The sequence below is a fragment of the Anguilla anguilla genome, chromosome 5 (genome assembly GCF_013347855.1).
Source record: "Anguilla anguilla isolate fAngAng1 chromosome 5, fAngAng1.pri, whole genome shotgun sequence".
Taxonomy (NCBI): domain Eukaryota; kingdom Metazoa; phylum Chordata; class Actinopteri; order Anguilliformes; family Anguillidae; genus Anguilla; species Anguilla anguilla.
In genome coordinates, this window is record NC_049205.1 from 37,074,834 (window position 1) to 37,101,084 (window position 26,251).

Sequence of the window (26,251 nt, forward strand, 5' to 3'; positions counted from 1 at the left end):
TGGCTGAGTGCAAGTGACTTTGCTGATGGGGCTGCTGGAAAAGAAACTATATATCTGGGTCATCGAGCATCTGTCAACCAGAAACAGGCTTTCAGGCCCATAGGGGAGCGTTCCTGCCCAGGTGAAGTGAGGTTTCCACCTCAGTGTGAGGTTAGTGGTCGTCCTTGTCTGTTGATATGTCCATCTGTCTGGCTGCAAATACAACTGGAAAAAGCTGAAGAGCAGATTTGTGGTAAATCTGGACTAAATCATTACCTTTAGGACACAGATGAGGAGGAGATTATTACATTTTGTTTGCCCTGATGCAATAAGTGGGGGAAATGTATTTTATTTGAGGGTTGACCCGAGGGGTAGCTGTTGCACAGTTAGGCTGGGATCCCTTTTTCGACTGACTGATACCTTTCCTGGGGGACACTGTGGGCAATTAGCCTATATGTCAACCGAGCAGGCGTCCAGGAGCAGTTCCCATTGACACAGCCTGTATTTAATACAAACCATAGTGAATGCTAAATATAAGCGTCTCATCTGGATATTTTACTAAAAAGTAGGCCTAGCTATTACTCATGTGTCTTTAAATGTTGAGTCTGCAATGGAAGAAATGACTAGATTTGTGTATTGTTGTAACATTAATTTGTGTATTTTTATATGAAATATTTTAATCCAAATTTAATAAATATTTTGAACAAACCATTTATGAAGGGGTGGAGTTGCTTCTGTTGCATAATTTATTTCACCATTCCAAAATGTTTTCTACTTTACTCAGCACGAGTGCTGTTGTAGTTCATTCATTAATAATGGGAGACATATATCTCGTTTCACGTCGCTGTGGTTCAGCGTAATAAAATTGTCTGTCGACCCAAGGCCCGTTTTGGAAGACCGCAAACGAGGGGTTTGGGAAGGAACGATACCAGTTTTTTGCCTCTTCCCATGAGAGCCTGAGGAAAACCAACATACTACAGCGACATGTGTGCTGGGTCCTTGTGAAAAATCCTTCTTTTGGGCCGAGCCTGGCTCTGCTTTTCGCTCACATGAGAGAGACGCGCTCGAGCGCGTCGCTATTAATCTCGCGGCCGTGCGGCGAGTGGTGCGTTTGAGATAACCGCTGATTGAGGAGACGCCAGTCCTCCTCGTTTCAATCCCCTTTGTTGTTCTCTCCCTTCCTCTTTCTCTCTCGCTCCTCTATCTGGCTTTTTTTCTGAGGGAACCAAGAACAGACATCTAGCTATATATCCACACCCGTCACATTCTTTAAAGGGCACCAACCGCTGTTTTATTTAAACGGATGGGTGCTTGCAATCCCATTCAAACTTGAAAATGAAATTGTCTCATAATAAAAAAAAGTATTTAAAACTGAACCCAAGGGGAAGGTATTTGGTTGGAAGTCCTAAACCTACTTCACAAAGTCCCCCAGAACATGTTTCTAGTTTTTGTATCTACGCAAGCAGGTTAACTGGGTTTTTTCTTTTTTTGGAATCACCATTGATAACTTACTGTGCCCATGCTAAATGCTATATCGTAATTCCTAGAGCCTGTGCATTTAGACACCGTAAATTTCAGCGTCTAATATTCCTGTGCATATTGCAGGAAGTAGGCCTATACCTTTCATCTATGACATGCTAGAGCGCTGCAAGTGAGAGTCCTGCGCTACATACAGTCGGCTCTCTTGGTGTGGGTAGTTCTTTGGTGAGCATACCTGAATTTAGCCGTACACTGTAGGAAATGGTGCACCCAGGAGCCAAACTGGGACTTGAGCATTTGGTCTTTTTGAACCTGTCTTTGATGCTTGTTTTCTTGGTACGCGACAGGTCATGTCGTTTAGAACAGGGAATCGATGGCCTCGATCATGGGAGGGGAGAGAAAGGTTAGAACCCCAACAGTGGAAGAGCGGCTTTCTCCTGATCAGGGAGGACGTGAGGGGCGCAAGGAGTTTCTCACCTCGAAACCAAAAACTCTTTCTGTCGCATTCTCATTCTTTTTTTTTTTCTCTCAAGTTACTGTAAGCATGTCGCAGCCACTGCATTCTTTGTCTTTACAGTGCTTGTGTCAGCCAGACAGCTGAGATACTGGAAATCCTAGAGTCTCAATCAGCCAAAAAGTCAAGTGGTCTGTGGTTGGCCGAGGTGGGACGTCCGGGTTGTTTCACCTGCTCTTTTTGAGATGCTGGGAGAAACAAGGTGGAGATTTAGTTGTTCCTGCATTATCTCGGGATAATAGATTTTGTGTTTTATCCTCCCCCTGCCAACTGTTAGCATGGGACATTAGTCTTTAAGGCTGTTTTTGTGAAATGACCCGGAGAACTGCTGCACCACACTCTGTAAGGGAGGATAATTTACACACAGACTAACCGACAGCTTCTTGTTATTTGATTGAATGAAAATACGTTTTGGGATGTGGGGAAATGGTGTACGCCGGTAGCGTTTGGAGGTCGTCTCTCTATCTGGTATTTGCGTGCATGCTTGCATGCATGTGCGTGCGTGAGTGCGAGCGTGTGCCCGTGGGTGTATGCATGCACACGTGAGCGTTTCCATGGACCAGCAGAGGATGCAGCTGCTCTCTGGCTCGTTCCTTCCTGCTGGACCCAGTTAGAGCGGAGATAAAGCTGGCTTGGTGATGTCACAGAACTACACTGCTTCCTGTTCTTTCAAACTCAAAACACTCATCACACTGGACCACTGATTGTTATTTTTACTGGGTAGGCCTATATTTTCTAGGTCCTTCATTATACTCGGAGACAGCTTAGGACTGGATTAACATTGTGCTACCTTCATTTGCTGTGCACGCTTTATGGGATGCGTTTTCTGAAACGTGTTAGGTTAATGAGGTACCACTGTTTGGATGTGCATAATAGGAAAAAAAAAGTCTTGCTCATAAACATGGAAAGACAACGCCTTTTGTTCGTACAGTTTTAGGCAATGAATCACATTTCCTTTCGAGCTAATATTAGGCTAGTTTATTCAAGTGTTTTGTTTCAGAGATTTATTTAGTACAAGTATTTGTGAAATTTCTCACTTCTGTTGTGCAGTGATGAACAGCTGTGTGGGAACACTGCCAAATGACTGAGGGACACAGACACTGTTACACAGGGTGAATGTGGGTGAGTGTGTCTGTCTGACCGTGTTACACTGGGTGAGTGTGTGTCTGACAGTGTTACACTGGGTCAGTGTCTGTCTGACAGTGTTACACTGGGTGAGTGTGGCTCTGTCTGGCAGTGTTACACAGGGTGAGTGTCTGTCTGACAGTGTTACACTGGGTGAGTTTGTGTCTGACAGTGTTACACAGCGTGAGTGTGTCTGTCTGACAGTGTTACACTGGGTGAGTGTGTTTCTGTCTGACAGTGTTACACTGGGTGAGTGTTTCTGTCTGACAGTGTTACACTGGGTGTGTCTGTCTGACCGTGTTACACAGTGTGAGTGTGTCTGTCTGACAGTGTTACACTGGGTGAGTGTGTCTGTCTGACCGTGTTACACTGGGTGAGTGTGTCTGTCTGACAGTGTTACACTGGGTGAGTGTGTCTGTCTGACAGTGTTACACTGGGTGAGTGTGTCTGTCTGACAGTGTTACACAGTGTGAGTGTGTCTGTCTGACAGTGTTACACTGGGTGAGTGTGTCTGTCTGACAGTGTTACACAGTGTGAGTGTGTCTGTCTGACAGTGTTACACTGGGTGAGTGTGTCTGTCTGACAGTGTTACACTGGGTGAGTGTGTCTGTCTGACAGTGTTACACTGGGTGAGTGTGTCTGTCTGACAGTGTTACACTGGGTGAGTGTGTCTGTCTGAGTGTTACACTGGGTGAGTGTGTGTCTGACAGTGTTACACTGGGTGAGTGTGTCTGTCTGACAGTATTACACTGGGTGAGTGTGTGTCTGACCGTGTTACACAGTGTGAGTGTGTCTGTCTGACAGTGTTACACTGGGTGAGTGTTTCTGTCTGACAGTGTTACACTGGGTGAGTGTGTCTGTCTGACCGTGTTACACAGTGTGAGTGTGTCTGTCTGACAGTGTTACACTGGGTGAGTGTTTCTGTCTGACAGTGTTACACTGGGTGTGTCTGTCTGACAGTGTTACACTGGGTGAGTGTGTCTGTCTGACAGTGTTACACTGGGTGAGTGTGTCTGTCTGACAGTGTTACACTGGGTGAGTGTTTCTGTCTGACGGTGTTACACTGGGTGAGTGTGTCTGTCTGACCGTGTTACACAGCGTGAGTGTGTCTGTCTGACAGTGTTACACAGCGTGAGTGTATCTGTCTGACAGTGTTACACTGGGTGAGTGTCTGTCTGACAGTGTTACACAGCGTGAGTGTGTGTCTGACAGTGTTACACAGTGTGAGTGTGTCTGTCTGACAGTGTTACACAGTGTGAGTGTGTCTGTCTGACAGTGTTACACTGGGTGAGTGTGTTTCTGACAGTGTTACACTGGGTGAGTGTGTCTGTCTGACCGTGTTACACAGCGTGAGTGTGTCTGTCTGACAGTGTTACACAGCGTGAGTGTGTCTGTCTGACAGTGTTACACTGGGTGAGTGTGTCTGTCTGACAGTATTACACTGGGTGAGTGTGTCTGTCTGGCAGTGTTACACTGGGTGAGTGTGTCTGTCTGACCGTGTTACACTGGGTGAGTGTGTCTGTCTGGCAGTGTTACACTGGGTGAGTGTGTCTGTCTGACAGTGTTACACTGGGTGAGTGTGTCTGTCTGGCAGTGTTACACTGGGTGAGTGTGTCTGTCTGACCGTGTTACACTGGGTGAGTGTGTCTGTCTGGCAGTGTTACACTGGGTGAGTGTGTCTGTCTGACCGTGTTACACAGGGTGAGTGTGGCTCTGTCTGGCAGTGTTACACTGGGTGAGTGTGGCTCTGTCTGGCAGTGTTACACTGGGTGAGTGTGTCTGTCTGGCAGTGTTACACTGGGTGAGTGTGGCTCTGTCTGGCAGTGTTACACTGGGTGAGTGTGTCTGTCTGACAGTGTTACACTGGGTGAGTGTTTCTGTCTGACAGTGTTACACTGGGTGAGTGTGTCTGTCTGACAGTGTTACACAGCGTGAGTGTGTTTGTCTGACAGTGTTACACAGCGTGAGTGTGTCTGTCTGACAGTGTTACACTGGGTGAGTGTGTTTGTCTGACAGTGTTACACAGCGTGAGTGTTACACTGGGTGAGTGTGTCTGTCTGACAGTGTTACACAGCGTGAGTGTTACACTGGGTGAGTGTTTCTGTCTGACAGTGTTACATGAGGTGACTGTCTTTTTCACTGTGTTGAACAGGCAGAGCGTCACATGGAGTGAATATTAGGGTTCCATGATAATATAAGTATCATATTGTTATCGGTTGATAATAGCTTCAAACAAATTTCTGTGTTCTCTCTTATTTTAGTCCTTTATTGGTTGCTCCTTTTGGTTGTTATTCCCCTTTTCTGTCTGTTTCACTGGTTTTTGCTTTCAGGCGTGGAATAAAAAACCGTGAATGGGAGGCGGGGGAGGGGCTAGGGAGAGACTGCGGAGTCGTGTCCTGTTGATAGGCTGATTCCAGGTATTCCATTTACGTGTGGTCCGACCAGGTTGCATCAGGGAAACCTCACAGACCATAGGGATCTGGTCCTCTATAGCCGCTTTTCCACCGCACGGTACCGGCTCGACTCAACTCTACTTGCCTTTGGTACCAGGTACTTAGTTTTCCACTGCAGATAGTACCCCCGTCAATGTAGCCGGTCGTCGTTAGCGACGCTGCATGCAATGCGTTGCTCTGACCAATCAGTGGTCTGCAGTGTTTTCACGTCACCTTTTGGCATCGCCTCAGCTCGCTTGGAACCTCGGCGGACGTGATACCAAAAAAGGTGCCGGGTACCAGGTACTATCCACAACTTTTGCCCGATGGAAAACCAAAAAAAGTCGAGTAGAGTCTAGTCGAGTTGAGCCGGTACCATGCGTTGGAAAAGCGACTTATATCCTATCTTTAAAGGAGTCCGGTTTTGAAAGGGGCTTTGTGACCCCTGCATGCTCACTTGTCATTATTTGAGGGAGAAGTAGAGAAAAAGGGAGAGTTGTGGGAGGGAGACAGTTGGTAGATCCCAAATGGCAAAAAAAACCACCGTGACCTGTTGACCCTATTTAAAAATGTATGTTTTTGTTTAGGGATTGAAAACAAAAAAACAACCTATCCCTGTTTCATAAACAAATGGCGCCAAGCGCTTTGAATCTTGGCCGTTTGCTGCATGGGTGCATTTGGCCGTTGTTAAGGGCTGTCACCTGGCATTAAAGCACAAAGGCCCTGACGATGCCACATGCATTAATTGTGGAGGGGAGCCGCTGTTCTAAATCACTTTAAGCAGGGTCAGACAGCCCCTAGCGCCACAAAGCAGCTGTCTGGCAGGGTCTTGGCAATCTGCGGAGAGCGATAACCGCATGAGTGGAGCCTGGCTGGAGAGCCGTGTGCCCGCCCCCCCCCGGCCTGCGTCTCCGGAAGATTCCGTCCAGCGGCGGCCCATTAGCTTGCTGGGGTAGACCTCGTGTTCGTCTAGGATCGAGGCCTCTTGTGTGCTGGGTTTCATCATGGTATTTAGAACTGTTAAAGGGAACCCCACATCAGAAAAAAGACAAAATTCTAAATGCAGAGAATGGGAAATTAAGTATTTTTCTCTTCTGGTTTATCTTGATTGCTTTTTGTGTCCTTCTGTCAAAGGGTGTGAATATAAACATGACAGAGCAGTGTATTGTGGGATTGCTGGCTCTCTGGCTCCCAAGCCTCCTATTCTGAAGGGACGTTCACTGTTTTTTGTAACAAATAGAGATTTTGGACCCAGTGCACCAACAATCCCATAATGCAAATAATTTACTATTATTTGCATTTATAGTTTTTGTTCCAGTGGAGGAAAAAAAACTTCGGTACACTTTTAGGATTAAAAAGGTTCTGCTGTCAGTGCATGTGGTTGACTGGTTACCAGTCTGACTCCATGTCTTCAGACATGACAGCAGATTGTAGTTGCTACTCTGGCTCCTTCCTGAGTTCATCGTGTTGCCGCTTTGAGAGAAACCCGCTCTTCAGCAGATTGCTGACTCCAGCGGCTCTTGTCTGAGGCGCTAGATGTTGGCAAAGTGCTAATTAAACACAGACGCGTGTGCTCATACATGAACGTGCCTACACACACACACACAAACACACACAGGCACACACACACACAGGCACACAGGCACACACACACACACAGGCAGACGCACGGGCACGTAGTCCCGCATGCCCACTAGCTGGGGAGGGAGTCAGCGGTGTGCGGTGTGGGGGGGGGGAGTTTGTGAGCAGCGAGTTGAGCCCGATCCGGCAGTGCGTTACTGCGGATGACTGCGCTCCGGAGCAGCGAATCGCCACGGTTCCCCACGCTGCCCCCCCTCTGCGTTAGGAGAAGAGCACAGCCGCGGGAGCCCGTTCCGCTCGCGGAGCACGGAGACCCTCCCCGCGCTCCAGGACTCCAAAAAAAAAAGAAAAAACACGACGGGTCTTCCGGGGGCCGCCACGCTGGGACCGGCCGGCGACCCGTCCCGTAGCGGAAAGCGCGGCAGACCCCTCGGCTGTTTCTCGTCCGCGTCGGAGCGCCGTAGGTTTCCCTCCCCTCCCCCCCGCCCCCACCCCGGCCGGCGGACGGGATGCAGCTGCGGGAGCCCGCGGCCGGACTGCGCGGCAGCGGCTGAGGAGAGCGAGGCGTTTCCGCGATTAGCCGGAGGAAACGCCGTGAGTACCGCTATTTATGGGACCTTGATGGACAGATTGATGCTTGTGGGGACCGAAGGCTTCTGGTGTGTTTATGGGGATTCTGAGGGATCTGTGTGTCTCTCTCCAGGTGGGTGGGGGAGGGTTTGAACGGACAGACACGATTTCTGGGATGTATATCCACTCTACCTGTTTGTAACCATTTTCTCTTCCCAGGTTTAACACCGACGTAGCTGTCGCTGCGTATTTTCCTAATATCGTAACGTAGGGATAAATAGCGCAAACTTGCGTGTTTCTGTTAGTGCAGGAGTTCGCGGGCGTTGCAGATTTCTGCAGCCGTGGTTGCTGTGCGCGTGCGGTGGAGTAATATTGTCACCGAAGTTCCCCGAGGACCCTGCTGCGGAAACACGAGCGTTCGCCGGCGCTCTGAACGCGGTCTCCGAGGCAGGGGGGGGTTTTTTAACCGTTTGTCAGCAGTCTCTGTTTTCGCCGTTTCTGAAGCAGTTCGTCATTTGCCTCTGCCAGTTGCTTCTGGGCTGACCGGGGGGGGGGCAGTCCTGTTGGCACATAAGAGGCATAGCTCAGCCTGCCAACTCGTCTCAGCAGGCGGGGTATTCCAACCACACCGATGATACAGATTTCTTTTCCTTTTAAATATCTTGATCAGAGGCAACATCAGGACACTACGCTAACAATTTTTTTCAAGGAGCACACTAATGGATCCCAATTAATAGATGTGCTCCTAATTTTTTTTTTTTGCCCATTAGCACGCATCGGTTTTCAGATGGTCCTAAAACGGGGGCGCTGTCGATCTCTAGACATTGCTCCTTATTCACTGTGTCTTGTCTCCAGACATCCATCTTGTTATTCCACATAATTGCTTTCTTCAGAAGGTGAAGGCTTGTTAGTCTGTGTTATGGCCTGCCAGATGTCCGAGACATTCAGGTCAATTGTCAATGTATTTTCCGGACCACGGCACAGTGTTTGCCGTTTTTCCTTTTGAGTACGGAAACCTACCTGGTGAACAGGAAGTGAGCCATCCATTGTTCCATCATTTCCTGCCCTTCCCAGAGGTCATAGTCCACCATCTGTGCTTTTAAGCTGCCCTATGCAGCGTTTTATGAGCTTGTACTATATAGGCTATATATATATATATATATATATATGTTGTTAATTCAGACCAGTAGCCACAACAGTTGAATAACTGTATTAACGGGAGAAAACATCCCTTTGTTGCAAAGAACGGACAGCACAGTCTGGTACAAATGAACTATAGTGAGCTCTCTGTGTATTGGACATTGTTTAGTTGTACTTTCTGCAGTCGGTCATACTCAAATCCCTCTCGCTTTACATAGTGCTGTACTGTATGCCCTGCGTCAGTACCACAGCAAACATAACTCGTACAAAAGCCGAAACATGTATCTTTTTGTTAATTGTGTGTTTTCTTCCTATTCAAGTTTATCTTTGGATGTTTAGGCCCAGTCTTTCATATTTTTCCAATTGTCCCATAAAGTGTCTGGTCACTGCAACCCTGCAAAAAATAGTGCTATAAAACAAAATTTAATTTAACCGAATTATGACATTTTTTAGCCGCAGAGGCAGCATCGATAATCGAGTGTGCTCGCCGGGGTTAGCCTGCATCCCTGCCCCATTTTTTTCGCGGCGCGTCACCCAAGGCCCAAGACCTCGATACGCGCGCAGCCCCATCGCGTTACGCTGCAATATTTAATCCGGTTATTTTTAGGAGGCCTTGCAGGAGGGGGGTGGGGCTTATTAGTTTACCGCGTGTGCATCGCGGGCCGCGAGAGGCCCCAGATATGACTCGGTCCCCCCCCCCCCCCCCCCCCCTCCCCCCTCCCCCCCCCACCACTACCTTGCCTGCCTCTGCAGCGCTCTGGAGCAGCAGTGATTGCACACAGAAGAGCATCGCACAGCCCTCCAGCACGCTGCAGCCTCCCCGGCTGATTGTGCATCATTACTGCAGGCTTTTCACCACGAAAAATGTAATCAGAGATAATGAGAGCTATTTATACCTCCTCCTTTTTCCCCGGCGCGGGAGGGGATAACGAGCCGCGGAGCCGTCGTTTGATAACTCGCGAACCCCTCCTCCCGCACGCAGAGCCGCAGCGAGCGCTCTCAACCAATCGCCAATCGCCGCTGCGCCGAGGAAGGGGAAGCGGTGGCAGGCGGGCGAAAATCTCCGGCTCGCTAATACCGAACGCTAACGATTGCGATGCGGGTAACTCCTCTCACTCTTTCTTCCCCTCCCTCCCTCCTCTCAGTAGCGTCCGGCTCCTGGGTTAGCGGGATGTTTGGAGGAGGAGGAGGAGGAGGAGGGGGATCTGCCCAGGCCTGGCTCTCCGTGTCCTGGCACAAAGGGCTCTTTAACGGCGGGTGGAGGCCCTGGCCGCGCGCTCCGCTGCCCACGGCTGACCCGTTTTCCCGCTGGCCCGCGTTCGGGCCAAAATAAATTCCACTTTATAAATAGACCCGACGGACGAAGGGGCTCATTGTTCGCCCGGTGTGGCCCCCCTCTTGGGTTTTGTAGCTCAGTCGCGTTTTGCTTCCCTTCAGATTGTTTTTTTCGGTTTTTGGCTCCTGTGCTCCCTTTGTAGCCCGTCTGTGATTCTCGGCCTTGCTCCCGGAGAGCTAAACACCTTTTTTTTTTTACAATACAAATTAGCAACCAGCTCAGACCCAAGGAACCAGATGAGGTTACTTAACTGTAATCGGCTGCTTTAATTGACCAATTAGGAGCTTAGTAATGATGGAAACCAGCAGGCCGTGCGACTCTGTCAGCAAAACAGATCTTTGCTTTAATGCTACAGGGGCAAAAGATCATGTTCTGACATCATCTTAATGCTGTTATGTTCATATGTTCTCTGTGAAGAGCTAACGCCCTTTTCCTGCCTTCGTTTGCACTAACCCGCAGTTTCTGAACTGAGTTTGCCTCAGAACGATCGGGTGTGCAGAAACGTAACTAGGGTTACGGGCGCTGTTACTCAGGCCCTCTGTGGATGGGCTCTTCATGCATGCGCACATGCGAGTGCATTGGGTGCATGGAATGCGCCGCATGCATTGAATTTCTGCTAGCGGCTGGAGTCTCGATCACCCATTCCGTCAGATCGAGGGCGCATTTCTTTGGTAATCTTATTGAAAGAGCTTGGAAGAGCTAAGAAGTGCAAAATAAATGATCTTCAGTCTGTGCTAACTATTTAAACCAGATCTGTAAAACGAGTTTAGGAGCCTCTGGTGTCGAAACCTTAAATGCACTGATACGATGCTTTTTTTAAAATCTTAAAAGCACCTTTTTTTTCTTGCCGTTTTTTTTTAAATTCTCGCTAGAGCATTGAGGCTCCGAACTCCAAACCGTCGTCGGAGATCCGTAGGGGTGTTTTTTATTCACCCGTTTTTATGCGTCAGCCCTCTGTTCACGCAGAAGCGTTTCTCACCGGAGCGGGTGAATGCCCCGCGGCCCCGGCCGTAAATTGGAGAGTTGCCCCTCCCGCCCCTCCTCCCGGTAAACAACGCGTGATGAATAGTCGGCGGCGTGCCGTTTGGAACCCGGCGGGGGGATAATGAACGCGGCGGGGGAGGCGTCCGGGGCGAAATGGGCAGTGCGGCGCCGGGCCGCACTACGGTGACAGCCTCATCAGTTTGTTTTTTTTCTGTGTGCCGCGCGAGAGCAGGGCGGGGGATTTCAGATTGAGGACGCCCTGCGGGGCCCCTCCGGTGACAGGTGTGCTTCGCCTCGGCTACTCGAGCGGAACGGGCCGCTCTGGATACCGGCTCCTCTGAGCCCTGCCAGTAACTCCAGTGAGGGGGGAATGAAGGAGGGAGGGAGGGGGGGTTGGGTAGGAGAGAAGGAGTGGATGGGGATGGGCTTCTGTGGGGGACAGCGAATAAGTATACGTGTCATTACACTTATCACCTGACTAGCAGCGACTGTCATGTACTTGTGTACAGTTTGATATACTGTGTGCGCTGGCTTGGGGAAAGGGTCGAGAGGAAGGTGTGGATTAGGGAAACCTGGAATGCTTTTCTGAACGATTAGGGACTCTTTCAGGAGGACAGGGGTCCCTTCCTCCTCCCTCTGAAAGACCAGCCTGTCGATCATCTAGCATGTGGCTATGTGGCACTGGCCTTTTCTCCAACAGAAATGTGGCAGCTGAGCACTATTTATCTATATTTTTGAAGCTTTTTAAATGGTACCCTGTCTATTTCTCTGTGAAGCTTCCATATTAAATATCATTTTTTTAAATGTAATCCATTTTTGGTTTATGTTCCTTTTCGCATGTTCATCTTGTAACAATTAATAGTTGTTTACATGGCGTCTTAGTATGCAGTGATATTTTTAAAGGCCTTATTGGCTGCCGCAAGATCCTGCTGCGACCGGCTGCAGTCTGGCTTGTGGTGGGCGTTTCCCTCTCCCACCATCGTGCCTTCTGGATGACATCAGCTTCACAGTGCCAGAAGAGCAGGGCATTGTGGGCCCGTGACATTTCTCGTATTTGGCCATGAGGTCTTTGACCATGACTGCTTGAGGCTACAAACCAAAGCCCCCATTCCCGTGCGGCTGACAACAGTGCTGCGAACGTCTGACCCCTGTGACGTTACACCGGCGTCAGTGGTCTGCCTTGTGGGGACATTCTTGTTTTCCCCTGCCTTATGGGGACCGTCACTAAATAGGGCAGACCTCAGCGGAGCGAAGGCGAGGCTGACGGTTGAAGACGTGGCGCTAGGCACTGGTGAATGGAGGAGCAGGACTCTGTGCAGCTTGTGGGCACGGTGTCTGCTGACAGTATCAACAGAGCTGCTCCTGAATTGGAGATTAGGGCTTAATTCGTTGTTGCTCGGTTGTACCATTCAAGTAAACCTTGGAGGAACAAGAAACCTAATGTTTGCAATAATTAATAAATCTGCAGGGAATTTAATTCTCCACATATGTTAAAAATTCTAAATTAAAGATGAAATAAGTGGATCATTGAAATTGACATGATATTAACTGACAGTGCTGGTAGCGGATATTGCTAATATGCAGAATGGCCCATGTGTTCTAAACGCTTGTGAAGATTCCTTCTCTTCTCTCTCCCTCTGTACCCATTACCCGTGGTCCCCTGTGGTCAGGCTGGGGCATAACTGCTGTCTGAGTAAGAGCCTCGGTCCTGATGGCACAGCTTACAGCTGACACATTCACATTGACTTATTTCAGCTAGCCAACCGCTAACCGTCAACATGCGTCTCCATGGGCGCCACACTGTCCACAGCATTCCGAGTCCAAGCCCAGTGTTTCAGCACTACACATCTGCTCTTCCCCTGACTGACTGCCAGTACCTGTTGGAATTCCCCTGCCCCCTTTAACCAGCCTGGCGTGCACCAGCTGTAAGCAAAACTAAAAAAATAAGGTCGGGAGAGACGTCTCTGCCTTGGTTTACCGGGCGCAGCGGGTATGGAGCAGCATCCGCAGCAACAGTGGCGCTCGGACAGAGGCAGACTTCGCCTGGACCGATCCACGGCTCGGCTCCGCGGGCAGGGCTATTAATAGCGCCAGGTTCCGGTTTTACGGCTCGCGCCGCGGAGCAGAAGTAACGCGGCTCCGTCCTCGGCGGCTCCGCCTCTCGCCCCCGGATCGCAGGCTGCCGTCGAGTTTTTGGACGCTTATTAAACTTGCATGGCCCAAACTCGGGGGCGCATTAAATATTGAACCGTGCTGCCTGCTCGCTTGTGCGGTGGTTGGTTGGGGGGGGGGGGGTGGCAGGGTGGGGGGCAGCCAGGTCACTGGAACATGGCATCCTGATTGTAACCTCAGACTTTTCAATCCTCTCTGTCACTGCCTCTTTTAATAAAGGTCTGCCCTGAAAGGTCTGAAGGTCTGCCCTGTAAAATGATCCCAGGGGTCGGTGGATGAAGCATTATTGCTGTAACAGTTGGATGTTTTCAGTCTCTGTGTAAGAGAGGTGGTGGTTTGACCCCTCAACGCGGTGGCCAGACACCCCAGCTGGGCTGTAGGTTTGATGTTACCGCTGAAGATTGTGACCAGATGCTGATTTTTGGCTCTGTGCGCTTGGAGCATCAGTAGTGTATTGTGGGACTGCATTACCTCTCTCCTGGGATTCACTTTCCTTCACCTGCATTGCAGAAGAGAAGTATGGGGTCTGTGTAAGCCAGACCTCATACTTCAGGTGGTGAAAACATCTAGGGAGTTGTGCTATCTGGTTGATTTATAGCCTTTTTGTTTGTCTTGTGTACTATGGTGCTGTCTTGGTGTGAGTGCTGTGGATGCTGTTGTAGTGTGTGTGCGCGCATTGGTGCTGTGCATGATGTTATTCTGTGTTAGTGGTGTAGGAGCGCTGTGTCACTGTTCTGTCTCAGTGACGTCGTATCGCTGGGTCTGTTACGTACTAGTGCTGTCTCAGTGACGTCCTATCGCTGGGTCTGTGATGTACTAGAGCTGTGTCAGTGATGTCCTGTTGCTGGGTCTGTTACGCACTAGTGCTGTCTCAGTGACGTCCTATCGCTGTGTCTGTTACATACTAGTGCTGTCTCAGTGACGTCCTATCGCTGGGTCTGTTACGTACTAGTGCTGTCTCAGTGACGTCCTATCACTGTGTCTGTTACATACTAGTGCTGTCTCAGTGATGTCCTATCACTGTGTCTGTTACATACTAGTGCTGTCTCAGTGACGTCCTATCGCTGGGTCTGTTACGTACTAGTGCTGTCTCAGTGACGTCCTATCGCTGGGTCTGTTGCGTACTAGTGCTGTCTCAGTGACGTCCTATCGCTGGGTCTGTTACGCACTAGTGCTGTCTCAGTGACGTCCTATCGCTGGGTCTGTTACGCACTAGTGCTGTCTCAGTGACGTCCTATCGCTGGGTCTGTTACGCACTAGTGCTGTCTCAGTGACGTCCTATCGCTGGGTCTGCTACATACTAGTGCTGTCTCAGTGACGTCCTATCGCTGGGTCTGTTACATACTAGTGCTGTCTCAGTGACGTCCTATCGCTGGGTCTGTTACATACTAGTGCTGTCTCAGTGACGTCCTATCGCTGGGTCTGTTACGTACTAGTGCTGTCTCAGTGACGTCCTATCACTGTGTCTGTTACATACTAGTGCTGTCTCAGTGATGTCCTATCACTGTGTCTGTTACATACTAGTGCTGTCTCAGTGACGTCCTATCGCTGGGTCTGTTACGTACTAGTGCTGTCTCAGTGACGTCCTATCGCTGGGTCTGTTGCGTACTAGTGCTGTCTCAGTGACGTCCTATCGCTGGGTCTGTTACGCACTAGTGCTGTCTCAGTGACGTCCTATCGCTGGGTCTGTTACGCACTAGTGCTGTCTCAGTGACGTCCTATCGCTGGGTCTGTTACGCACTAGTGCTGTCTCAGTGACGTCCTATCGCTGGGTCTGCTACATACTAGTGCTGTCTCAGTGACGTCCTATCGCTGGGTCTGTTACATACTAGTGCTGTCTCAGTGACGTCCTATCGCTGGGTCTGTTACATACTAGTGCTGTCTCAGTGACGTCCTATCGCTGGGTCTGTGATGTACTAGTGCTGTCTCAGTGACGTCCTATCGCTGGGTCTGTTACATATTAGTGCTGTCTCAGTGACGTCCTATCGCTGGGTCTGTTACGTACTAGTGCTGTCTCAGTGACGTCCTATCACTGGGTCTGTTACGTACTAGTGCTGTTTCATTGGTGTACGTTTTCTGTGTCTGTGATAGCTCTGGATCTGTACTGCCGTTGGTTCAGTGACGTCCTAGCGCTGTGTCAGTGATGTACTAGCGCTGTGGCTGGCTGTGACGTCCTAGCGCTGTGTCAGTGACGTCCTAGCGCTGTGTCAGTGATGTACTAGCGCTGTGTCAGTGATGTACTAGCGCTGTGGCTGGCTGTGACGTCCTAGCCTTGTGTTATTGGTAGCGTGGTGTGAGAGCCGGGCTCCACTCCTCTCGCTGCAGAAGTGAAGACAGTCCCCCCGGCGGCACGGTGCCATTAGCTGGTTCTGCTCTGCCCCGCGGGTGAAATTTCACCTGATTTATACGACCCAGAGGGTTACGGAATAGGGGAAACTACACATGGGAGGGCTTTTAATATCATGAGTGAGATGGGGTGGCGGGGGAGTGGGGGAACACTATGAAGGCAATGGAGGTCGACCAGGCATAGTTTTCACTGATGGGGAAATAACTCATTGAGTAGGGTGAACACAGCGCCTGCCTCTCCTGATTGCAAGCAGCAGGAGACTACGCAGAGCAGCCATTTAGCATGAGAATAACATTTTTTTTTGTCTTCTTGTTTTTCAGAGTGCAGCTATGGAGGAGACGGTAATATGGGAACAGCACACAGTGACTCTTCACAGGGTGAGTGTTTATACCCCCTCTCCCTTCCTCTCTCTCTCTCTCTCTCTCCATCTCTGCCCTTCAGCTCTCCCTCTATCGCTCCATTCCTCTCTCCCTCCATCTCTGCCTTTCAACACTCCCTCTCTCCCTCCATACCTCCCTCTCCAACTGCCTGGAAACATGACTGCAGGATGTTGTTCACGGAAAGGAAGTCAGATGTCAGGAAGCGACAGAGCGAAAGGGAGAGGGGGTAAGGACAAGAGGGAGGGACCAGCGGGTCGACATTTTTCCCATTACTTCAGCCATCTTCCCCCTGAGAAATGATTCCATGGGTCTACAGAGGGCCTGGACAGACCTTGACTTCATTGGTTGAACCTACATAAGCCTTGTGAGAAAGCAACTCTTTCTTTGTACAGATAAGATGCATGAAGGTTACTCTTGCCTGCTGGCCTTTTGTTCACCAGTTTGTGAAAATGGGTGAGCAAATGTAGACAGGAAGTACAAGCGTCAGTGCTTCTTAGAGCTGGCCAGAAGAGAATGGAGAGGAAAAGGACCAAATGTTGGGGGGAACGGTCGGTTAAAAATGTAGCCCACTGGTTATAAAGTGTCTGCCTTAAACTGTCTTTGAACTTGTCTGCGGTTGATCCATCAAATTCCCTTAGTCTTCATCCCTGATGATGCTGGCCAGTTACCCATCCACACTCAGACTCCTCATACAGGCCCATAAAGTCTGGAAGGCATATGGAAAAAATAAATGACCCTCTTCAAGACTTGAGACTTAAGTCCGGAAACTACCCACTGAAGTCTGTACATGGATGCTGGATTGTTATTGAACAAAAATTATTAACACTTTTCCACATAGAAGATGTGTTGCAGTGGAGAGATCACCACCTCATTAATGATAATAATAATATTTTCCCACATTATTATTATTATTATTGTTGTTCTTGTTATTACTATTATCGTTAATTTAAACTTGTGTATGTAAACTAACCTTTTTGAACTTAATATTTAACTAGCTACTGTTTGCTGATGTTGCCTGGGCCCAGCTAGCTCTTCGTTTAGGCTAAGAACTCTATGTGGGTTTAATTTGAGCTCGGTCACTTCAAATTGAACTCTAAACATTCAAAATGAACACGCAAAATATAAATAAATTGTTGTTCTCCGTTTGTTGCGGATGCACGATAACAGTTCAGTCGGTTGCCCGCGGTCTGTTTTCGTCAAACTGCGTCAGCAGCGCGGGGGGCCGCGACTGAGCTGGCTGAACGCAGTGAAAAGACGGCTGCACGCGTTTCTGAGGGCCCGAAGCTCGCCAAACCATCTGTACTGTCCTTAATCGACAGGGCGTGTTTTGGTGATGGGACAGGTTCAGGACCGCAAGTGGCAGTTTCGAATTGAGGGGAAAAAGAAAGGATGCGGGATTTTTAAAAAAATAGGTGCCGGATAAAAATATTCCGCTGCACGGTGGCCACTTTGAATCACCCTAATCTCACCCCCCCCCCCCCCTTAAACAGCTTTGTGCTCACCGAGGCTGCTCAGCATCGCGAGCGGCGCTTTGGGAATATCTGGGCGAGGCTGTGGGGAAGTGACCCATTTCCAACAATTGTTTGCCTTCAACAACCCAGAATGCTCCCTGTTTCTTGGCCAATTAGGAAATGTACATATTGCGACAAGATGCAATAATCTGAGATTATTATGCTCTCGCGGTGCAGGACTGTGTTGGCGAATAGGATTTTTTCCCCCGCTGTGCCCTAACCTCCTTCGTTCTGTGAGTTTTTATATCTTCGCTCAACCCAGGATTGAAGAGATTCTGAACACTGCCTCACCTCGCAATTTGGCAGATGTATTAAGAATAAAACTAAGTGCTAAATTTCGACCATAAGAAAAGCATTAAAACAATGTGTCGATATATTCACTAGTTCTCTAGGAAATGTAAATGTCTAGATTGCCCAGTAACAAATCCGCACTCATTATTATCTGGTGCACTTAAATGGACCCCGGTGCTTAACCTTACGTGACTGTCTAGACCAGAGAGCCGTAATCTAATTAGCAGCAGCTTTATCAACGTTTAGGTGAAATCTCTTCTTAGGTGTGTTTTTCAAGCCCTTGTATGATCATTCTGTCACATTGTGGGCACAACACTTTTAAACTGAGTTAGAAAACCTGGAAGATTCTTCTTGCTAGCTAATAAATCAGATGCTTTTCTGTTGAGAGGCTGTAATCGACTTGCCTGCCCCTGCTGTAGTTTTGCTGATGCCACTTTTTTCTTTTTTTACATACTCAACGGTTGCAGATGTAGTAAATGCGCAATTATCTCTTTTACATGCATGAGTCAAAAATTTTAAGAGCTGCATTATACCAATAAAGATGGAAGCCATCCATTTGGCCTTACTGGCTGTGCTCTGTGTTGTAAATGCGGTTGACATAAGTGTGGTTAGTGCGCACATCCGCACAGATCCGCCAGGCTTACGATGGCTGCCTTTTCTGTTGGCGATCTTCCTACAGGCCACCTCTCAACACTCACGCTTGGCATGTTGAGAGTGCCTTTTCAAATGGTCCATTCCAGAACCCCAGATTGCCTGGGAACGTTCCGTGTCAGGCAGCTTGCTCTGAAGAGATTTTGGCTATTGGCTTTCTCAGAATCGCTCCATTAAGGAGTAGAATTGTTACCGCTCATAATGTTGGATTGCCAACATCTATCTTTTTGAAATTTTAAGCTAATGGCCACAGGGTAGAGACATCTTTGCAATCAGGGGCTTTGTAAACTGCAAACGAATGCAGAGAGACATATGCCAATGCCAGAAACTATTGGTTCGCATGGCTACATGAGATGGCTTTTTGTAATTTGGCAAAGTAATTATTTGGGTACAGTAGACAAGGTTTAATAGGCCTCAGAGATCATTAAGAGACCACTTGTCAAATACATATCTAATGTTATGAAATTGAAAGGTAATGAACCAAATGCAGAGTGGTGTCAGGGGAAGAGGGAGCAATTGATGATAATCTCACGCATGGAAGTGATGGGGAATGCATCGCAATGAACACAACCCAGTAAAAAGCATTTACATAAAGTCAGAAATATTTCACAATTAAAATTTTAATAGTTTTTTCAACAGTAAGTAAATACGAGATGAAAAATATCCATAAAAATGTAATGATTTTGCTGATTTGTTTTTTTAATAGAGCCACGTTTAATGCACTGATTCTATTCCTCCCATCACATCTGCTCATGGAACGATGTGTTCTGCACTACAATTCCCATGAGTCCTTTCTTCCTTCTGTTGTCTTGCGTGACACATTCTCCCACTGCGCGATACTCCCTGAGCCTGCGTCCTCTGTGGCCCCTCAGCGAGCTGTGAGCTGCCGGTGAACTCTGCACCATCGGCCTCTATTTTGAGCTCGCGAGGCTGATTATTATTACGGCTTTCTGCAGGCACGGTTCACATGCTTCTTTATTCCTCTTCCATTATTCCTTCAGATATCAAAGAAACGTCGGCCCCCCTGCGAGTTGAAAGACTCGCGTATGAGCCGATTGGGATATAAATCTTGTCTGGGGGTGGCGATGGCCGCGTGGTCGGCCCCCGCTCGCGACCGCATCGTCCGCACGTCAGCAAACCCGCGTGCGGTAACTGGGATGTCTCTTGGCCCATCTGAACCCAACTTTTCCTCATTAAAATGCCCCCTCCAGCGGACCCCTGTGGCAGGCTGCGGTCTCACTGCTCTTGTTCTCCTCCCCCCCTCTGTGTGTATTTTTTTTTTTTGCAGGCGCCGGGGTTCGGGTTCGGGATAGCCATTTCGGGAGGTCGGGATAACCCTCATTTTCAGAGCGGCGAGACCTCCATCGTCATATCCGATGTCCTGAAAGGAGGCCCGGCGGAGGGGCTGCTGCAGTAAGTGCTCCGATTTTCAGCGCCTTTGTTCATCCTCAGTCCAGTCAGTATGTTTCCCTTTGTGAGTGGTGGTTATGGAGAGCCTTAGTTTGAGCCTGTGCAAGTTTGGGGATCTTCAGCTACCCAGCACACAGAAATTGTAGATGATATTCACAAAACATGGATGCAGAGGTGTGTGTGCGTGTCTCTGTCTGTCTATGTATGTGTGTCTGTGTGTGCGTGCATCTGCGTGTGTGTCTCTGTCTCTGTCTGTCTGTGGGTGTGTGGGTGTGTGTGTTTGGCTGTGAGTGTGTGGGTGTGTGTGTTTGGCTGTGAGTGTGTGGGTGTGTGTGTTTGGCTGTGAGTGTGGGCATCTGTTTCTGCAGGTGAGTAATGACTCTTTACTCCTCACCAATTCACACACAATCCCCCCCCCCCCCCCCCCGGCTGTAGCCCTCGAGCCATCTGCAGAGCTGTTTACCTGTGAAGGATTATGGGAGCAGGTAGCGCAGTGAAAGAGCCGGGTCCCTCACGCGGCTGTCGTGAGGATTCACGCGTCCGTCCCCGGGCTTCACGCCAGCGAGAGCGCTCCACGAGGCTCTGCAGGAGCACCAGCTGGTCCCGCGCTCAGGGTCACGCATTAATCTGTGCCCCCCCCCCCCCCCCCCCCCCCCCCCCCCCCCCCCTCCAGGGAGAATGACCGGGTCGTGATGGTCAACGCCGTCTCTATGGACAACGTGGAGCACGCGTACGCCGTGCAACAGCTTCGGAAGAGCGGGAAGAACGCAAAAATAGTGAGTCGTCAGCTCACGCCCCCACACACACACACACACACACATCCATCAGGCATCCTCCCTTCTTTATTAAATGTGCAGCATTATGCATAGATGCATTATTAGATAATTAGCCACATGCTCCCTCTGCAATGATCCTTTCAAACAAGCGTCTTCCAAGGGGCACAGCACTGAACAAGCAGGACAGGGCATTGTAGCTCCGCTGCAGAATGAGCCTGAAGTATTGTGTGTGGGGTTTGTCACGTGGAGCGGGATCACGTAGGCTGCTGTTGGGGGAGGATGCCGAGCGAAGGTGAGGCCGTTGCCATGGCAGCACCTGGTACCACGCTCTCTGCGCTCATGTCGAGGTTTACACGGATCTCTGCGGTGCTTTGCCAAACACCTCTCAGCCGCCTTCTCCTGTCCTGCAAAGGCCGATGGGAGTTGCGCTTTGAGGAACAGAAATGCGACGTCGCCTTCTCCTGATGGCGTCCGCTTTGTTCCCCCTGAGGTCATCAGCCAGGTTCACATTCTCATGAATTTAAACCGTGTTCAACAGCAAGCGCGCACTTCCTTGGGGAAACCTGACTGAACGGCAGCTATGAAAATTATAGGTACGGTCCTTGGAGAACCGCAGGATTTGATGGGTTTTGGCGCGTTTCCTGTGTAATTGACTGATTTAACTGCCTAGTTGACTGCTGAATGACTTCAGTTGGACTAGCTGCCTGCCCCCGAACAAGAGGTTTTAGGCAGTGCACCTTCCCTTTCGAAAGAAGGGGAGCTGCCCACACGTGAAGGATAACGATATTATCCTTACAAGCAAATTGCTCTCAAGGAACTTTATGCCTCGGTTTAGAGTGGTCCATTTCAAACACACCCCTCCTCATCCAGCATCCTCGTATGCATGTAACATTGACCACAAAAACATGCATATGCTCACTGTGTGCAGGAAGTGACATCATGGAAAACCAGCTATATACGCCATCTGTCCGGCAGCACATTAACTGAGTCTGCGTGCGATTGGAGTGTATTCCCTGGCGATAGCGCCGGTCGCTAACGGCCTGTCGCCCCCGCAGACGATCCGGAGGAAGCGGAAAGTGCAGATCCCGGTGGCTCGCCCGGGCGCCCGGGAGACCGTGTCGGAGCACGAGGAGGAGGAGGACGAGGACAGCTACGACGACGACGAGATGTACGACGAGCGGAGCGCCCGCAGCGGGCCCAGCGCCTACGGCGGGGTCTCGGGGAGGCGGAGCGAGAGGGGCGGAGCCCAGCGGGACCGCAGCGCCTCCAGGGAGAGGAGCCTGTCGCCCCGCTCCGACCGGCGCTCCGTCGTCTCCTCCACCCTGCCCCCGCGCCCCGCCAAGGTCACCCTGGTCAAGTCCCGAAAGAATGAAGGTGGGCACCACAACGTCGGGGACAGTCGTGTTTTTGGGGGCGGGTTTCGGGGGCGGGGTGTGGGCTTTTGTCAGCCAATCATCTTTATTCTCTGACTGTAATTATAATTTATTGTGGTGAGTGACATTGACACTTGAACCAGTCATTGTGGTTGGCTTTAGGTGTAAACCTGTCATTGATTCAGGGATTAACTGCTCGTTCTAGCTCCACCTCCAGGGCTCACTAGTCATGCAGTGTCTCTGTCTTCCCGTGTTTACTGCTCCAGGGGTGTGAAGGCTTTTTTTAAAGTCTTGATTGTATTTCCTGTCGATCATAACACATGGCTGTCATGAGATCAAACTAACGTTATTTACCTTGCACTCTGTGTTTACTACAGTCTTGTTAAAGATCTCCCTAAAGGGTGTGAACAGCAAAGGCTCCATGCCAAGACACACAGTAATGGCTCTGTCGCACTCACTCACAGCAACAAGCAGCACAGGGCCACGTTACGCTCGCTTAAAAGTAGAAATTAGCAGTGTGTTTGTGCCTTGTAGTTCTCCACGCGTCTCTTTGCCTGTTGAACACATAGAGTGAACTGAATGGGTCTTTTGTGGTCTTGACTGTTTCGGTAAATGTTTCGTTCGGCCAAAAAAAATCAGTAACCTGCTCCAGCACGGTGGCGCAGAAATTACGGGATTGTCGCGCCGGTCTGTGGTCGCAACCCGGTCTTCACGGGCAGACGCGGCCGGTCTGCGACAGGCTCTCCGCTGATACCATCTTTGTTGCTGTCGTTTACTCTGAAAGCAGAATACGGCCTGCGATTGGCCAGCCACATATTCGTCAAGGACATCTCCCCAGAGAGCCTGGCAGCGAGGGACGGGAACATTCAGGAAGGGGACGTGGTGCTGAAGGTGAGCGAGCGAGGGAGGGATGGAGGGCAAGGGTGCGGGGGGGGGGGGGCTCAGGTCTCATCTCCTCCATTGTCCTTACAGCTAATGGAGCGGATTACCTACATAGCTACTGGACAGGAAATGACATCATCAGTTTAATAAAACGTTCATGATGGATACAGAATAGAATGGGAAATATTTATTTATATTTATTTGTTAAGGCTGGCAGTCAAGATGATTCCAAGGGCCCTGACTGACGGGGGCCTGCAAAAAAATATTTAGAACTTAGGATCTATTGGGGTAGTGGGGCCCAGTGTTAGGTCTCTTCGTGGGACCCACAATCCCTGGTGCTGCCCCTGTGTTGAGTGCCCTAACGTAGAATCATTGCACTCCCAAATGTACGACCATTACACTGCCAACTGTAAAAATAATATGTAAGTAACTGTAAGAGTAATAATTAACACTAACAATAAAAGTACAGTGTATCCTCAATGATGAAAATTGTAATAGTGTGTTCATCAGTTGTGTTCTCTAACGTAACCTCCTTTTTGCTTGTGCCTTGTTCGAAAAAATCTGCAGCGATGTTTTCATTTCATTTTCTTTCGAAAGGTTTGTTCCTCTTGACGCTTGACAGTTCAGAGAGAAACGGAATGTTCCGCCTGCGGTTAATTTCCCCGCCCTTCCTGTTCCTCTCCGTAGATCAATGGAACGGTGACGGAGAACTTGTCCTTGATCGACGCCAAGAAGCTGATAGAGAGGTCGAAGGGCAAGCTCAAAATGGTGGTGCAGAGGGACGAGAGGGCGACGCTGCTGAACATCCCAGACCTGGACGACAGCGTCCCTTCCGCCAACGCGTCGGACCGAGACGGTGAGAGGACACGCGCGGGGATCGTGTGTTGGGGCAGGGCGGGGCCGGTGAGGCGATCGGGAATGGGGTGGAGCCAAGGAACCCAGCCAGCACAGAAACATTTCAGTCACATTTTTAGCACCTAACTGCTTAAAGGACACTCCTCACTAAACACGGTTTCCCTGTTTGTCTGCCATCCAGGGTTTTAGGGTCAAAATACAGGACTACACAGAAACATACAGAATTTTTAAATGGGCCGTTCACCCAAAAATGAAATTACGGTATGTTTCCACTAACACAGAAGCGCCATGTGTCCATCCAGATTTGACAGGTTCTCTAGACATCCGCTGCAGCTCACCCTGATACAAAGGACCTCAACGGGTCCCTAACGTTTGTGACCTCAAAGCGCCAAAAAATTTACAATAAAAAAAAAAAAACTCTTTCCAAATATAATGCCACGGCTACTCACGAACATCCACAGAGCTTAATTTATGCTCGACCAAAAAGTTCGACCAAAGCTTACCAGTATTCTGGGGCGCGGTGTCAATATTTTTCAAACATTGTTGAAGCGGTGTTTTAAAAAAAGCGTTAACACTGCGCCCCGGAATACTGGCGTGCTTTGGTCGAGCAGAAATATCCACAGTTGGCGTACATCGTAGAAAGTAGTTTTCAATGAAACCGTGCCCAAATTAAGCTCTGGGGAGGATCATAACCGTGGCATTATATGTGGAAAGAGACAGTGTTGAGTTTTTCAAATGTAAATTTTAGGTGCTTTGACGCCGCAAAAGCTTAGGACCCGTTGAGTTCCTTTGTGTAAGGGTCAGCTGCAGCGGATGTCTAGTAAACTCATAAATCCTTGGAGAAGCTATCTTGAATGATGGATAGTACTCTGGGTTAATGGAAATTTGTTGGGCTGTTACATTAGTGGTGTGTGTGTGTGGGGAGGGGGGGTAGAGATTGGAAAGTGAGGTCTCTTCATTTAGCAAAAATGTGGCTGCTTGCTTTTGCATAAAATCATTAACCTGTCAATCTCATTGTTTTAATGAGCGCATTATTGCATGCTGGTTTTGTTTGGCTGTTTAGTAGCAATTTTGCATGTAACTGGGTGTGTGATGTTACAGGAGCATTTCCTGAAGGGGCAGGGTAAGGGGCATGATAAAAATTGCAGGCAAAATCGATGAATAGCCCAAGAAGTATTTTTTCCTTAAAATATCAGGGACCGTATTCACAAAACGTATTAAGGCTAAAAGTAGCTTGTAACTTACAGATTTAGGAGAAGCTCCTTAAAGCTCCTAAGTTGAATCTGTGAAAATTTAGGGGTATTGAAGAGTACTCCTAAGTCACTAAGACCAAATCACAAACAGTCCTGTCCGCCTCGTCATCGGGTCAGTGTTTTAGAAACCTTGAATAACATTGAGCTTTTAAAAAGGTATTACCCCAATTGCAATGGTAGTACAATTACAGCAGAGTAGACAGAAGTGGAAAAGCCGCATTTATGTGGAAGTTTATTTGTTGCCACTCTTCTTTCTTGGCTTTTGAAGTCATCCTGTCTCCAAATTTCCCTTTGATAGTGTCCTTCCTTTCATTTACCACTAGGACAAGAAGTTAAAACTGTTTTTGCATCCAGTTTGGTTTTTGGTTTTGTTTGCTGGGCACTGTAGCATCGGACTTGTTGTCAGCCATAGTTATTCTAGCCTAATAATTAATAGGCTGTTTAAATGCATATCCGCTCGTTATTTTATGAGCTGCCAGACATGTTAGAGGCTAACGATTGGCCAAATATACTGTATACTTGACTAGTTTTTGGTTTCAGGTTACAGTAAGTCAGTGATACTTACCCTACATATTTGAGTATGGTGGCATGATTTGTACCTCCCGCTACAGTATTTCTATGATGAATTCGCTGACACAGACCCATCCTCTACCAACCAATCACTGTGGGCATAGTAAGGAAGCTCATTCATGAAACATAGCAGCGAGGTTAACCCCGCCCTTTCTCTTAGCTTGAGTTCTCCCCGTTCCTTAGGAAGACTTGGTCTTGGCAGCTTTATGAATAGGTTTTAAGAGGAAGCTCTTAGCTAGGAACTTTTAATGCCACTTAGTAGAACTCTTACTGGTAAGATAAAATGGTTTGTGAATACGGACCCAGAATCAGATTTTGCAAAAAAAAAGAGCACAGTGAATGGGAAACCAAAAAGCGCTTTTTATGCTTTAGTTTTATTTAAGCTTTATTTTTTATTTATTTTTTCTTTAAGTCCGCATGCTAAACACCCGCTTTATTTTAACAGACATTTCAGAAATTCATTCACTGGCATCAGACCATTCCAATCGATCACATGACAGAAACCGCAGCAGTCGTTCGCGCTCGCCCGACAGGCGGTCGGAACCCTCCGACCTTTCCAGGCATTCTCCACAGCCAATCAGCAACGGCAGGTAAGGACCCTGCCCCCCCCCCCCTCCCCCATTCTCTCTTTCCAGTGGAT

The 26,251-nt window shown here is 49.0% G+C and overlaps 1 protein-coding gene across 15 annotated transcripts in view; it reads left to right on the forward strand.

Annotated features, from left to right (window-relative positions):
- Window positions 1-26,251, forward strand: part of LOC118227177 (tight junction protein ZO-1-like) — a 122,487-nt gene that overhangs the window by 63,475 nt on the left and 32,761 nt on the right. For 9 of the 15 annotated variants that reach the window (XM_035417360.1, XM_035417362.1, XM_035417363.1 and 6 more), the window contains 7 exons: window positions 15,980-16,036; window positions 19,781-19,905; window positions 20,576-20,678; window positions 21,734-22,052; window positions 22,836-22,942; window positions 23,621-23,789; window positions 26,057-26,201. In XM_035417360.1, coding sequence (XP_035273251.1) covers window positions 15,980-16,036; window positions 19,781-19,905; window positions 20,576-20,678; window positions 21,734-22,052; window positions 22,836-22,942; window positions 23,621-23,789; window positions 26,057-26,201 — 1,025 coding nt within the window. The remainder of the gene's footprint in view (window positions 1-15,979; window positions 16,037-19,780; window positions 19,906-20,575; window positions 20,679-21,733; window positions 22,053-22,835; window positions 22,943-23,620; window positions 23,790-26,056; window positions 26,202-26,251) is intronic. The other 6 variants (XM_035417368.1, XM_035417369.1, XM_035417370.1 and 3 more) reach the window with 1 other exon arrangement.